Source organism: Epinephelus moara, chromosome 17, assembly GCF_006386435.1.
Source record: "Epinephelus moara isolate mb chromosome 17, YSFRI_EMoa_1.0, whole genome shotgun sequence".
In the NCBI taxonomy this organism is placed as follows: Eukaryota; Metazoa; Chordata; class Actinopteri; order Perciformes; family Serranidae; genus Epinephelus; species Epinephelus moara.
Window position 1 is genome coordinate 27,358,886 of NC_065522.1, and position 15,253 is coordinate 27,374,138.

General features: G+C 41.3%; 1 protein-coding gene across 2 annotated transcripts in view; it reads left to right on the forward strand.

The window, feature by feature from the left end:
* exoc6b (exocyst complex component 6B) overlaps positions 1–15,253 on the forward strand; it is a 152,906-nt gene that overhangs the window by 75,768 nt on the left and 61,885 nt on the right. Inside the window, exons 17-19 of one of the 2 annotated variants that reach the window (XM_050067922.1) lie at positions 2,621–2,755; positions 3,023–3,211; positions 9,925–9,954. In XM_050067922.1, the coding sequence (XP_049923879.1) occupies positions 2,621–2,755; positions 3,023–3,211; positions 9,925–9,954 (354 nt within the window). The remainder of the gene's footprint in view (positions 1–2,620; positions 2,756–3,022; positions 3,212–9,924; positions 9,955–15,253) is intronic. The other variant, XM_050067923.1, reaches the window with a different exon arrangement.

Below are 15,253 nucleotides of genomic sequence, written 5' to 3' on the forward strand. Positions count from 1 at the left end.
GGGGCTTTGAGTTTGAATGATGCTGCGCTTTAGCCAATCACAATGGAGGGGGCATGGCCGAGACGTGCAGGTGTCCCCAGGAAATGTGAACCTACAGAAACAGCAAGCGCCGCGTCCATAGCGACCGCTCCACCCAAAATGCTGTCTCGTCAACGTGAAAATTTTTTTTTTTCCAGCGGATGTCTGAGTTACAACATGATTGAGCAAACTGGAGTAGTTTCATGTTGTATCCGACAACGGGAGGCTTTTAACAGATGACGTCCTGATGCTAGCTTTGGTAACTGTCCCTGTCAGCTGCAGTCACTGATGCTTTCTAGACATCGTGATTTCCCATAACTGAATAAATACCACACATAGCAACACAAAACTGCTTTGCTAGCTCAATCATGTTGTAACTAAGATATCCGATGGAAAAAATATTTTTTTCACGGACCGTTTATTGAGTTATTACCTTATTTTTATACAGTCTATGGTTATTACAGACACCGCTAACGGCTAACGTTAACAGCTAACGGTTAGCCCAGCTAATCTACGATAATTTATTAATTAATTTAATTTATTATGCTGATCTGTTCTGTACGACATCTATTGCACGTCTGTCCGTCCTGGAAGAGGGATCCCTCCTCAGTTGCTCTTCCTGAGGTTTCTACCGTTTTTTTTCCCCGTTAAAGGGGTTTTTTTGGGGAGTTTTTCCTTATCCGCTGCGAGGGTCATAAGGACAGAGGGATGTCGTATGCTGTAAAGCCCTGTGAGGCAAATTGTGATTTGTGATATTGGGCTTTATAAATAAAATTGATTGATTGATTGATTGATTGATAACCATGTTATTAATTACAAAACATGCACACAGAAATAGTAACGTTTGTTCAATCATTGTGTTTATAGACTTAACAAACATCAGATTAGTCTACACGGTGATATAGTGACGTGAAAAATGTGATATATAGCTAAACTCTGCTGGTTTTCTACCCGAAGTATCTGTAAACAACACGGCGATTCCCTGGGGGCACCGCTGGAAGTGAAGGGCGTGAGCGATTGCCTCCCTGGGGGCACCGCTGGAAGTGAAGGGCGTGAGCGATTGCCGAGGCCCCTGCACTTCCGTTAGTCGAAAAACCTTTTTTTTCTTTCTTTTTTTTTACCGATGGATTTCCAGATTGCTGCTAGCTCAACTAGCACCGCTGAGCTAACGTGAGGAGGACACCAATAATGTTTACATCTCAAGCTGTCACAAGCACGAGCCTTTCAGTCCATGAGTAGATGCATTCTTCCTTCTGCGTGGCTGATACCTTCAACACTCAGCAACTCACACTAAAATAGGGCTGCAACTAATGATTATTTTTATTGTCGAATAATCTGTCGATTATTTCTTCGATTAGTCGACTAATCATTTCATCGGAAAATGTGTTAAAATGTTGAAAAATGTCGGTCTGTCTCTCCCAAACCTCAAAATTATGTCATCTAATGTCTTGTTTCGTACTCACGCCAAAGAGTTTTAGTTCACCGTCACGGGAGAGTGTGTAAAGCTGCCAATATCTGAATGTAACAAGCTGCAATAAGAGTATTTTGGGGTACTTTTATAGTACTTTTCTATGATAAATGACTCAAACCGATTAGTCGACTACTAAAATAGTCACCGATTATTTTAAACCTTTGGCCCATAGGCCGTTTTGGGGTATTTTTACTGCCTTTACTTTTAAGCTGATATCACAGTCATTATAAAGGCTACACACACACATGCTATATCTTGTTATTTTCAGGACAATCTGGGCTAACCAGATTTGCCATCATTCCATGTCCTTCTATGTGCCTGTATTTGATTTTTATATCAATGGAAAAACAAATCTGTGTTACTAAACTCTTACATTTTTACATGTATCTCAGCATAGCAAGTTGGAAGTTGACATATTCTGCCATATATGAAGAGGGGAGACTCTCTGGAATCTGGCAATATAAGAACCATGATGCTGGGACATTCTGTCACTTCACAGCTGTCCAAAACATGTGGTTTGTGCCAGGCGGACATGATTGCCAGTATTTTTTCATTATTGCAAGAAATTCCATTGACTCATTCACAAGTCAAAAATGTGTTTTATCTGAAGGAAACATGCAATATTTACATCTAAGATCATAGAAAAATAGTAATAATTTTATTCCTCACTATATGAAGTGACTGATAACAAGATCTGTATAATGGATTGTAAAGAAAGTCGTCAGGTTTTTATCTTGTAGACAATTGATCTGTATTTACAGTGTAATGGGAATTTTAGTGTAACTTTATATTTTTTTTTCGCTGTGAAAACATTGGACTACCGACAAGTGCTTGGTCTTGTCGGAAAGCGGTTCTGCCATTTCACGTCATATGTCTGGCTTCTCGCTATGACGAACGGTTGCGGAGAAAATCAATAGAGAAGAACAGGTGTGAATTTGGACGCACTATGTGTCATTCGGGCCCATTGGGTTAATAGTCGATTAGTCATCGATTAGTCGACTAATCGTTGCGGCCCAACCCTAAAACAATCTAGACCGATAAATAACACTACAGGTAAGAGGAAGAAATATGTCTTTTGAATATTGGGGTGAACTGTCCCCTTTAATTTTTGTGTCCTCTGTTTCCATCCAGTTGGTCCAGGTGATCATAAACACCACCCACCTGGAGCAGAGCTGCCACTTCCTGGAGGAGTTCATATCAAACATCACAAATGTCCCGCCGGACACAGCAAATGCAACCAAGCTGTACGGGACTTCCACCTTCAAGGTAAGACCAAGGAATTCTTTCCGTTCTTGTCTTTTGTCTTTGTTCCATCAACTTCCTGTCCTTCTTTCCTCTTTTTGTCCGAGCATGAAACACAAACACGTCTTTTTCTGTTTTCTTTATCATTGGTTATGTCCTTGGCCCCTACTTCCTTTTATTCCTTCTTTCTTCCTTTGTCATAACATAAACAGCAACGACACCAAGTTAGAGACAAACATAAATAATCAATAACAGGAAATGCTGCTCAGTCAGATCTCTGTCTCCTTACAGGACGCTCGTCATGCGGCTGAGGCTGAGATCTACACCAACCTGAACGCCAAAATCGACCAGTTCCTACAGCTGGCTGATTATGATTGGATGGCAGCAGTGCAGGGAGGCGGGACTCTGGACGCCAGCGACTACCTGATTGACCTGATCGCTTTCCTGAAGAGCACCTTTAGTGTCTTCACCAACCTGCCTGTAAGTAGCTACACACACAAAGGCACACTGACAAGCATGCTAAGAAACATTTATATATATACATTTATATACAGTTATAGAAATTGCTTATTCCAAAAGAAAGAAAAATTGTAGCCAGTAAATGTAAATGTTGCTAATTGTCAGAAATCGACTCTTACTAGGACAAAATTAGCTTGTTTGCATTTCCATTAAACCTAACGACACGTATGTGCTTTAACAGCATGTGTGTATTCACCGTACACAAACCCAGATTATGTGTGTGTATCTGCATTGCTGTCCAGTTTATGTAGACAAGACTACATACTTTTGTGTGTGTGTGTGTGTGTGTGTGTGCGCGCTTGTGTGTGTGTGTGTGTTATATAAGCTCCTTCACCAGTCTCCCTGCATGTTAGCGTGAGACATCACAGGGCAGGACAATCTGCTTTAGTTCGTTAGAGTATCAGCTCGTTACGGGTTAAATCGTTAACATGGGGCCTCATGTTAAGCTCATTAAAGGGTTAGCTGGTCAGGTCAGCAGCACCAGATTACACAGCGGCTCAGGCTATTGACTCTACAGCCCCACTGCAATGACACCATTCACCACAGTCCATCAGGATCAGTATAGAGTGCATTATCGAGTGTAGACAATTAATACTTATGATTTTATCAACTGTCATTTATGACGTTAAGCATCTTAAGTATTCCCTGCCACACCAGTCGCCAGAATAAATGTTGGCATTTTACATTTCTGCACACCACGGATTCATGTAATGTATTATGTAGCGAATATGTTGAAGCTTTAGGATATGGTTAGCAAACGATCATGTTTTTGGCTTAAAACTCCCTTTTTTCGTGGCACAGTGGCTGTCGGAAATGCTGCGATTGTTTTGCTAAAACGCACCGTTTTGGTGGCTAAACTGGAAATGCAACTGTTTTTCTGACTGAGTTATGGTGGCATAGTTGCAGCTGGAGATGATGTCTCACTAAAAACACCCAGTTTTGGTGGCACCATTGTGGCTGGAAATGTCACTGATGTCTCACTAAGAACACCCAGTTTTGGTGGCACCATCATGGCTGGAAATGTCACTGATGTCTCACTAAAAACACCCAGTTTTGGTGGCACCATCATGGCTGGAAATGTCACTGATGTCTCACTAAGAACACCCAGTTTTGGTGGCGCCATTGTGGCTGGAAATGTCACCGATGTCTCACTAAAAACACCCAGTTTTGGTGGCACCATCATGGCTGGAAATGTCACCAATGTCTCACTAAAACCACCAAGTTTTGGTTGCACCATCATGGCTGGAAATGTCACCACTGTCTCACTAAAAACACCCAGTTTTGGTGGCACCATCATGGCTGGAAATGTCACCGATGTCTCACTAAAACCACCCAGTTTTGGTGGCACCATCGTGGCTGGAAATGTCACCTCTGTCTCACTAAAAAACACCCAGTTTTGGTGGCACCATTGTGGCTGGAAATGTCACAGATGTCTCAATAAAAACACCCAGTTTTGGTGGCACCATTGCGGCTGGAAATGTCACTGATGTCTCACTAAAAACACCCAGTTTTGGTGGCACCATTGTGGCTGGAAATGTCACCTCTGTCTCACTAAAAACACCCAGTTTTGGTGGCACCATCATGGCTGGAAATGTCACCAATGTCTCACTAAAACCACCAAGTTTTGGTTGCACCATTGCGGCTGGAAATGTCACCAATGTCTCACTAAAAACACCCAGTTTTGGTGGCACCATCATGGCTGGAAATGTCACCTCTGTCTCACTAAAAAACACCCAGTTTTGGTGGCACCATTGTGGCTGGAAATGTCACAGATGTCTCAATAAAAACACCCAGTTTTGGTGGCATAATGGCTGCTGGAAATGAAGCCAGTGTCTTGCTAAAATACCAAGTGTTAGTGGCACCATCTTGGCTTGAAATACTGCCATTGTTTTGTTAAAAAACACCCAGTTTTGGTGACTAAATTGCCACGATTGGCAATTTGTGTTTCTCTAGGAAAACAAAACAAAACACTGAGTTATGGTGGCACCATTGCAGCTGTAAATGCCAATGATGTCTTACTGAAAATAGCTTGGTTTTGTCGCCATTTGGAATGCCACCAATTCTTCCTAAAAATTGCTTGGTTTTGGTGGCACCATTGCTGCTGGAAATATCACCACTATCTCACCTAAAACACCCACTTTTGGCTGCTGGAAATGCAGTCAATGTCTTGCTAAAACACCCAGTTTTGGTGGTACCATCGTGGCTAGAAATGCCTTGATTGTTTTGTTAAAAAACACCCAGTTTTGGTGGCAAAAAAATGCCACTGGAAATGCCACCTATGTTTCTCTATATAGAAAAACACAAACAAAAAACACTTATCGTGGCAGAGTTGCGGCTGGCAATGCCAAGAACGTCCCACTAGAAATAGCTTGGTTTTGGTGTCACTGTTGCCTTTGGAAATGCCAAAGATGTCTTGCTAAAAACACTTGGTTTTGGTGCCACAATCACAGCAGATGTCTCACTAAAAACGCTCAGTTATAGTGGCATAATGTCTGCTATCAATGCCACAAATGTCTTGCTAAAAACCACCCAGTTTTGGTGGCACAGTTGCAGCTGGAAATGCCACCTATGTTTTTCTAGAAGTAAAACACCAAGTTACGGTGGCTGTAAATGCCAATGATGTCTCACTGAAAATCGCTTGGTGTTGGTGTCTGTCACCATTTGGAATGCCACCAAATGTTCCTAAAAACACCAGGTTTTGGTTAATTACAGTTAATGTCACTCAATAGGAACAGCTCCAAAATTAATCCAGAATTCAAAAGATAATTGATTTGAGCTTTTCAACATGCTTAACAAAGCTCAGCCTCTAACACTGAATTTTAAAGTCTGTATTTGGATCTTCTGGCAGTGGACTTTGAAGCATGTCTTTCCATAAGTCTTTTTGTACACTGTCCAAAGCACACATGATGCATGTTTCCACTCTGCGGTGTAAAGCACATGGGACAGTTCGCATAAAATGTACAACACACACACACACACACACACACACACACACACACACACAGGTCAGTTGTAAGATGATTGCGCATGCAGATTTGGTCAAAGCGGGTCACAAGGCCATAAGGCCACACACACAAGGTGGGTGAGCTAAGTGTTTTCCAGCACTTCTAAGAAGCTTTCCCTTCACCCCCACGAGCCCCGGACGTGACCCCGTCACACACATTTTAACACACACACACTCGGTGTGGGGCCTCCTAAGTAGATCAGATGCTATGGATCTAAAAAGCTGGGTGGTATGACCCTCTGAAATAAGAGGCGATCATATAAAAGAGTCGAGTTACACTGAAATGAACTGGATACTGTTGAAAGGGGCAGACAAACAGGAGAAGCAAGAATAAAGAATTAAATGCTACTATTAGTGCTGCTGATGTCTCTGCTAGTGCAAAGTTAATAATTATACTACCGCTTCGTTTGTGTCTGCTTTTGATACTTGAAGTTCTCATGATGGCGCCAGTATCTGACCCAACAGTGACCAAGAAGTTTTTCGTAGGTATTGTTAATGATATTTTAGAGTTTGTCATTTCTGACTGATTTTGCACTCGAGGACTTTGGTAATTTTGTGTCCAATGAGAGGCCTTCTTGATGCTCGCTGCGTATTCAGTAGGGGTGGGAATCTCTCGATTCAGTGACAATTCAGAGGGCAACGATATAATGATAAAACGATGTACATGATTTATTTTTCTCTTTTTTCAAAACATAGCATACCGTAAAACTCCGATTTAAAGCCTCGTCCTTTTCAGTCTCAGTTCTTCGGATGTATAAAGCCAGGTTGTTGGCTTCCTCAAATTATGTGTCCATTCCTCGATTACCCTGAGAGTTGTTCATATTGCTTTAGTCTGTAAGGGTCCTCAGATCGAAAGAATCAAAAGGGTTTTTCATAAAATTAATCCAGAGTATTGTTTTAACAGGATAAAGTGGTGTTGTGTTGGTATGCCTCGAATAATCCTAGAGTGCTGTGTCTCCCTCTGATACGCTACATCAAATGAATGATCCATAATTGATATATTATCTGAAACCTAATTTTTAAACAAGTAATATTCATACTGCTTTAAATAAGCAATTTGATTGTATTTCCTGGTCTTTGCTGAGTAACAGTTTTGAAAGGAATTGAAGGCCTGTCCCAGATATAGGCCTGTTGATTTCAATGATTTAAACAAATAATAGCTTGGGCTACTACTTGAAAGTTTTACGGTATCGTAGTAGTTGTGTGTTGTATTGTTGTAGTGATCCGTAATTAAACAGTTCAATTTACCTGCATATACTGTAATGTGGCTCTTGTCCAGGTCCCTTCTTCCCTCAACCTACCTCCATACCTGAGCGTTTGCGCCAGTTGGCTTGTGTCCATCAGCAGTTGCACATGCTTATCCATAGTGGGATATTGATGGGGTAAATACATGCCTGCGTAGGGCACAGTGTTTGCATACTGTAATATTTCACTAGAATCAGTATATGTTCTTTTGAATGATATATAGTCCGCAGCCTTTTTATTATAAAAAGTTAACTGCATTAATGAATGAATTAATTAATTTGAGAGCACCTTACGGTCTTCTGTGTGTTTAAGAATAACATGTGGTGGAGGTGGTGTGCTCCACAGTTCCACTGTGTCATTATTTACGTCATTCCAGCAGCAGAGCTGTGTAGGGATAGGTACAGAAATCTGGTATTGAATAAGCCCTGGGGCTAAATTATCAAAGACCGTAGCACTGATAAGCTCCAACGTTATCGGCTCTTTTATCTGTACTTTTTAACATTTTGGTTTAATTCATTATCGTCCTGCAGCCTCTTTGCTGTTGTAAAAATTACTTTATTCTTTCTAAGATAATTTGTTCTCTAAAAGGTAATTATTTAGAAACGAAAGAGCACCGATATCAAGTATCATTAAAGTACTGAACCGATAAGAAGTATCGATAGAAGTAGTAGTATCGATAACATCTTAACGATACCCATCCCAGGAGCTGTGAGCTGCCTCTCTCTCTGTTCGCTCCGGAATAAAGCCGAGATGCTGAGCAAGTTAGCGTATAGTTATTTTCTTCACCACGGAGGTGTTTTAAGTTGCTCAATGCTGCGGTCAGCTGGTCTCATTTGTTTACGTTAGTGACGATTGCTGCGTTAATTAACATCGTCTCTGGGTGATGGCGTAAAGAGTACTCACAGTATCCTCCACGTTCACCTCTCAAATGTAATTATTCAGACATTAAATTAAAACAAACTTGCAACTGCTGACTTTTGTGAAGATGATTGATATGTTAACTCTGGCATGTCCGCGCTGTCTGTGAACTACACCGTCCTATCTATTATCCTTGCTATTAAACACTTAGATAACAGCAAGTTGAAGAAATTATTTCCCCCGCCACTGATATTTAGCGCTATTAGCTTCTGTAAAAACCATATCTGTATCCACGATATGTCCCTGCTACTACTGCGTTTTACCGTGGTATTATTTTCATGTGTTTTCATTTACAAAATCACATTAAATTATTGCAGTAATTTGTTTCAGTGGATGCTAGAAGGAGTAGCTTTTGTCCTGAATCAGCTAATTTGGATCCAAATAAATTCAATTCAATCAAATCTGTGATAGCAATGTTTCTTCTAGTACTTCTGCCACAACTACAGTTTCACAAATAGAGACAAAATATACGTTTAATATGTCAAATTACACCCGACAAGTCACAGTTTAAGGTAAAACAGGAAAATATAATACAAAAGAATGCAGTATGTCTTAGTTGAATTAAATTTTGGGAGGCTCCAGCACACTCAGAGGGGGGTGAGGACAGTGAAGTGGAGGACAGATACTGGAGAACGACCAAGAGTCCAGGAATAAGTGATTGTTTTCAATTTACATGACTGTAGAAAATAAAACCTGAGATGTTATGCAACTAACAGTCAGCACAATGAAACCCAACACACACAAAGATTATTGCTGACTTGTTAAATGAAGGCTCACCATGACACAGCAGCATTCTTGCAACAGTCTGGCGCTCTCTGCATGTGTGTGTGTTTGTGCTTATGTGGTCGTTTTAACAGCTCTAACTGTTAGTAGCTGGAAGCAGACGTGTACTAAGAAAGCTCAGGGGCGCTCACATTTCTTCAACAGCTTCAGAGACGGGTACATCGTCCCAGTTCTCACCAGAGAGGAAAATGTTGCCCTGTCCAAGAGCTAATAATACCACTCATAGTTTAGCGCTAGCTCAATACTCATAATTGAATTGAGCTCAGGTTTAAAGATGGAACGAGGGTCGGCATGAAAAGGGCCCCAGGAGTGAATATAATCATGTGAAAATTAGAAATGAAATTTTGGACTCTCCTCTGACCATAGTGCTGCAATTTTATGGCTTATAAGCTGCTTGATCAGTTTTCTGCTGTGGGCCGAGAAGGTTTGGCTGCCTGCTCTGTGTGTGTAGGACTTACTGAGTTCTCCACGGTGCTTCAAGCACGTTGCAACAAAGTGCCAGATAAAGCCAGATTAGCATCATCTCAAGGGCCTCGTGTGCAATAAATACTTGAGGTGGAGAAAGCTGCCAATGTCCTCGCAGTGATTTGATTGAGGAGTTTTATTTCCATGCAGCCGTCACACTCCTTTAGTTTCCCCTCTACTTTTCATGTCTCACATTAATAACACAAGTTTCACTGTTTTGACGTTGGCTAAATTTCCTGGTCTATGTTTCTTACCGTAGGGAACGCCCGTAGAACACGCTACCTTACCGGTGAGTATCTGGGTTGTTACAGTAACGGAGTGATGTTTACCAATCCCTGACTGACCTTGTTAACCCTTCAACTTTGACCCTAAAATCCCCACTTTTTTTTAGAGTGTTTACCAACCAGCATGTTAGATGACAAGGGAGTGATGCACGTTTGCCTGAATCTGTGTTCATGTGCCCAAATCTTTGTCCCAACCAGGGAGGGAAATCTTAATCTGCCAGTGCTGAACAAATTTGTTGGCATTTTGGCAAGTTGCGGCGTCATGTAGAGCTCCTGCTCTACTCTAAAATACTTGATATTTAAGGGCCTTTTTACACCTGAAAGTCCGAACCAAAGTTTGCATTTTTGTTATAGTGTTTACATTTGATCAGCTTAGTTTTGGTTTTACAGTGCAATGGTGCGAACACACTGAGGAACTATACATGACATACCCGTCTGGGGGTGTAATGATCCATTGATCTAGATCGATATATCGATTCAATAATCAACGATCCAGTATCATTGAGGCAAAGTGAAATCATTTGATCCCTATCGTCGTCTTTAGGATACACTCTTATTTTGAAAGTGTGTGTCACTGTCAAAAAGCAGCCAAGAGAAAGACGATAAGGGTAGCGTTTATTTACTCGGGAATAAATCAGCAGAGTGGAAATATCGGAGAAAATACAGGTCAACAAATATGGTGCATGTAAACAATGCCGAGATAAAACACATCGTAACATTACCTGTCTGGACAAGCGTCTCACTCCGCTAACTTCTTGCTACAGTAACATTAGCTGCTTTGTCAACAATGTTCGGCTGAATGAACGCACATGCGGGCGTGTTGTTCTGTCGAGAGATGCATCAACTTAAACCAATGAGTAAGAAAAAAAATAATGTTACATGTAATTTGTTAAGCTATAAGTAGAGTAAAAAAAGTCCACTAGCCACTATGCTAATTTATGCACTTTAAACACGCTAAAGCTAATAATGTGTGACTAGCTTAAAGCAAACGTTTTGTCCATGGATCTTGACAGGTATTACTGAGCTGAATTTAATACATTTGTTAATCAATCAAGTTGTTAATCCATGTTTTATGGCTGTTGGGGGAAAGTTCGCCTTCGGGATTTTATGCCAAACAGCCTGGAAGTTTTAGGAAAAGGATCATGGTTTGGGTTCAAATGGAAACATTTCTTCCAGGAAGGGCTCTCTGTCCGAAAGCCCTCAAGGTTTACTCAATCCATGTGCTGTTTTATGTGTGTTAATGGAGTCAATATAGAGTAAACTTTACTTCTGTAACAGACTGTGTTACATGGGCATTTAATATCATCCCATATCAATTGCAGGCCCTTAAATTGCATCAAATCGAGACTTTGTAATATCGGCAAACGTTGTGTTGTCCAAAGAATCAATATATTATCATATTGTGATGAAACTGATTTACACCCCTAGTAATCAAATGTAATTAGTCACATTATTTTGATGAAGTCACTGAAATACTTACATTGCTTATTACGTTTTAAACAGGTTACCTAGTAATCTGTAACAAATTACATATCAAAATAACCTTCCCAATAATTCCCATTTTTTAAAATATGTCAAATATTTTTTATATTCAATGTCTGAATATTCTTATCAGTGGCATGAAATGTCAAAATGACAATGATATCATTTATCGCAATTATTTCTGAGACAGTATATCATCCATCAAAAGTAGTTATCTTGACAGGCCTACGTAGTACTCGGGCTGGGGACCATTCAGCAAATTACGATACCAGTACCAGTAACTTTAGGTAATACAGGTACCGAAAGAGAACATTATTTGAAACCCATAATGTGAATGGAGTGGCATGTAAAGCCATACTTTCGAACGTTTTAATGGCAGATTGGCACACACTCCGTCAAATACACTATGCTCAACTTCACACTTGAGCGTTGTATTTGTTGCAGGGGACAGTTGCGATAGATGACGCTTAGTCACACACGCACACACTGTGACATTTATTTAAGGGTTTAACAATGAGTTTGAGGTGTTGGATGTTAGTAGCTGCATTACCTTGTGCTGAAAAACCAGAAGTTGAACTGACCGTTTGCCAAAAAAGGCAGCAACAGAAAGTTTGCTGATCCAGTGGGTAGTCAGGACGGCCCAAGTTCAGACCCCAGGCGCAAAAAAGGATTGATTGCAGGCATTGTTTGACTTTAGAAGTTCCGATACCACTGGTTCTGGGTTATTTTGGTGTCTACCCTAAAAGTATTGAGTACAGATACCTAGCCTAACTCAATACACGCAGAGTTATTACTTAGAAAAGCTACTCTATTCACTACTCATATAAGGCCGGTAGCCTGCCAGAACTTACAGTAATTGGTCTGAAAGTTTGAACAATCCAAAAATATTTTCACATATGGTTCAATTTAATCCAGACTAGAGCTGCCTCTTTTCGTCGGGCCAAGGATTGTTCAGGGGAGATTTCACACCTGTAATTTTAGTTCGGATCAAACTGAAATTGTGCGAGGTAGGTGTGAAAGGGCCCTAAGGCTTTGATTTGATGTGGTTCCCAGTCTTGACCAGAGAAGATGAGAGCATGTCTGGTGTTCACTTCTTTTGCCCGGTGAACACATTCATAGGCATGAAACGGTCCATAACGAAAAAATGTATTTACCACTCGTTACACTCGACAAACGGAATTTCCAACCCTGGTATCTGTCAGATCAGATGTGGTTTTAAGTCCATGATGTGAAGTTGCTTGCAGTGGCCTCTTTGTGTGTGTGTGTGTATGTGTGTGTGTGTCAAGGTTACATTCAAAGAGAAAACACTCACAAAAATGCACCCAAAACCCAAAAGTCCAGACTTCATTTTTGTGGTGTTTCTTGAGTGACATGAACAAATACCTGCCATAACTGCAGCGATCTGTGATTGTTCCACAAGACTGAACCTGGATCCACTGCCTTGACAGTGATTTGGAGGTTGACTGTGAGAATTTAAGTCTCAAATACATAAGTAGATTCCCATTTTCAATTGTTTTCCAAGCCATGAATCAGAATAAAGACCTGTGACCCTTCAGATTCACGCTGAAGACTCATCTACTCCCATTTTCTGTCACAGATGTAGTCCAAGCAGCTTTGGTGTCGCACATCAGTATCATACTTTTCACTGTGATCCCACCTCTTGACTTTTGGCTGCCCTAACTCGCCGTTCATTTGAGTGACAGGTTTCTGGATGGACAGGGAGCATATTATACACCGTGGCAAATCCCTTCCAGGAGTCGTGAATCAGTGCGTTATGGCGTTGTGAAGCAGCGACTTTACCGTGCTGTTGTGTTTCTATAACTCAACCTGTTTCCAGCATTATGAGGCTGAAGCTGAATTCAGCTGGGAGTGCTTCAAAACACACTGCGTCCAAAATGGGAGGCGCATAGTTTGGTGGGGATGCACATCAGTCTGTTATTACACTGAACACTTTCACATATGAGGGTTCTGGTTGTTCTAACAAATTTGTCAAACAGTCTTTTGAGTCTTTTAATTCGAAGTTCTTGATTAAATTCAGCGCAAACCTGATCTTAGAAAGCCTCGCGTGTGGAAACATCCACCACAAAATATGTTAAACTGAACACTCGTTGTGTTTATTTGACGTGTATTCGGTACCTGTGCTGCCTCGGTCAGAACACCACAGCAATTGTAAATAATTTGTCATTATCAATGACAATCTGTGGTACAGCTGATTGAACAGGATTGCTGGAGTCGTGTGTTTGACCACAGATGGATGATTTTACCCTGAAAATACAATTTATTTGAATATGAGACCACATTCCTTTTATTTACCAGAAACACACTTCACATTTTTACTCCTCTGAGCTGGCGATTGCTGTGGCCGAAGGTCTGTCAGAACTTATGTCCCATTCTTGTGAGTGCGATATCTCTAGAACGCCTTGAGGGACGTTCTTCAAATTTGGCACAATAAGTGCATTCTACCATGTAGACACCAACCTTGAAACCCACTGGCTATCGGTCTGACAACGAATCAACCTTTAGGATCACTGACCAGTATTTCAGGGATTTCGGTGTAGCCAGCAGATATCTAAGTCAAGACTTCCTTTTCCATGCGCCTGTCAATGTTCAGAGTCCGTAGCAATCTCAGAACTAGGGTTGGGTCGGTTCTCGGTAATACTAATTCGGTTCGGTACTCCGTCTTGGACCGGGTTTTTTTTTTTTTTTTTTTTGGGAGACCGACCGGACCGCATACTTGGGCGGAACGTACGCGGAGCGGACTCTGTGGAGGTCTGCCCGGTAAAAGTGGACGTCCGCAAGCCCTGTGCGAGCAAAGCACGACCGCGCGGACTCCGCTCCGCGCTGTTCGGCATATATTTTTCACATCATGGGGATTTTTTACAGGGATTTTTACACGGAGTCCGCTCCGCTTATAGTACGCCCGAGTCTGTGAGCACCTGTGTCTGCCCCTTCGCCAAGCGCACAGCGAGCAGGAGAGAGGGGGGGTGGGGGTGGGGCAGGGACTGAGCTAGGGAGTGCGAGTGCTTTCTATAAATATAATGTTTATAAATAGCTACCTAAAAATAGGTAGAATAGATTGCTAAAAAGCTAAATTGTTGTCCAAGGATAGTCAATGGATTCGGAGATTGCATTTCAACGTTGGCATGCAAGGAAAGTCCGCTCAAATGTAACTGGTCACTACTACTCAAGACGACAGACCAAAACCAGAATGTCTCAGATACGAAAATGTTGTCCTGTTGCCTACAGATTCCGCTCTTATATGCATATACCTGCTTATAAAGATGATGTGTATACAACCCCAAAATTGCAAGACTCGTCGAAGTACATCAACTTTTCCAAATATACTGAAGTGCTCCAAAGGCTAATCTATTGCTCGCCATATTTACGCATTCAGAAAGGCACAGAGTCACATCAGAGTTGGAGGTTGGAAAAACGTTCGTATGGCCAGGGTCGTTCCCTGGCAGGAAAGTGCTGGCAGGGCCCTGGGGAGCACTTTCACACCAGCGCCTTTCTGAAAAGTTCATTTCTACCGTATGAGTCCAACATTCACTCTCACTTTTAGCTTTGATTTGGTCTCCACCAACTGCTGAGAGAAATTCAGTTGATATATGTTGTATATGTATGTATATACCAAAAAGCAATTTGGTTCAATTATAGTATCGATAACACTGATCAGTGCGGCTTTAGTCTTATCTAAACTATCAGTTTTCAGCTCCCTAACGTTAAGACAGACAGAGGTGTAAGCATTTATTAGCATATTTTACTGTCTTTCTCGTCTGTCTGCATTCTCTCAGTACTCCTCCTTTTCCTTCCTCTTCCCTC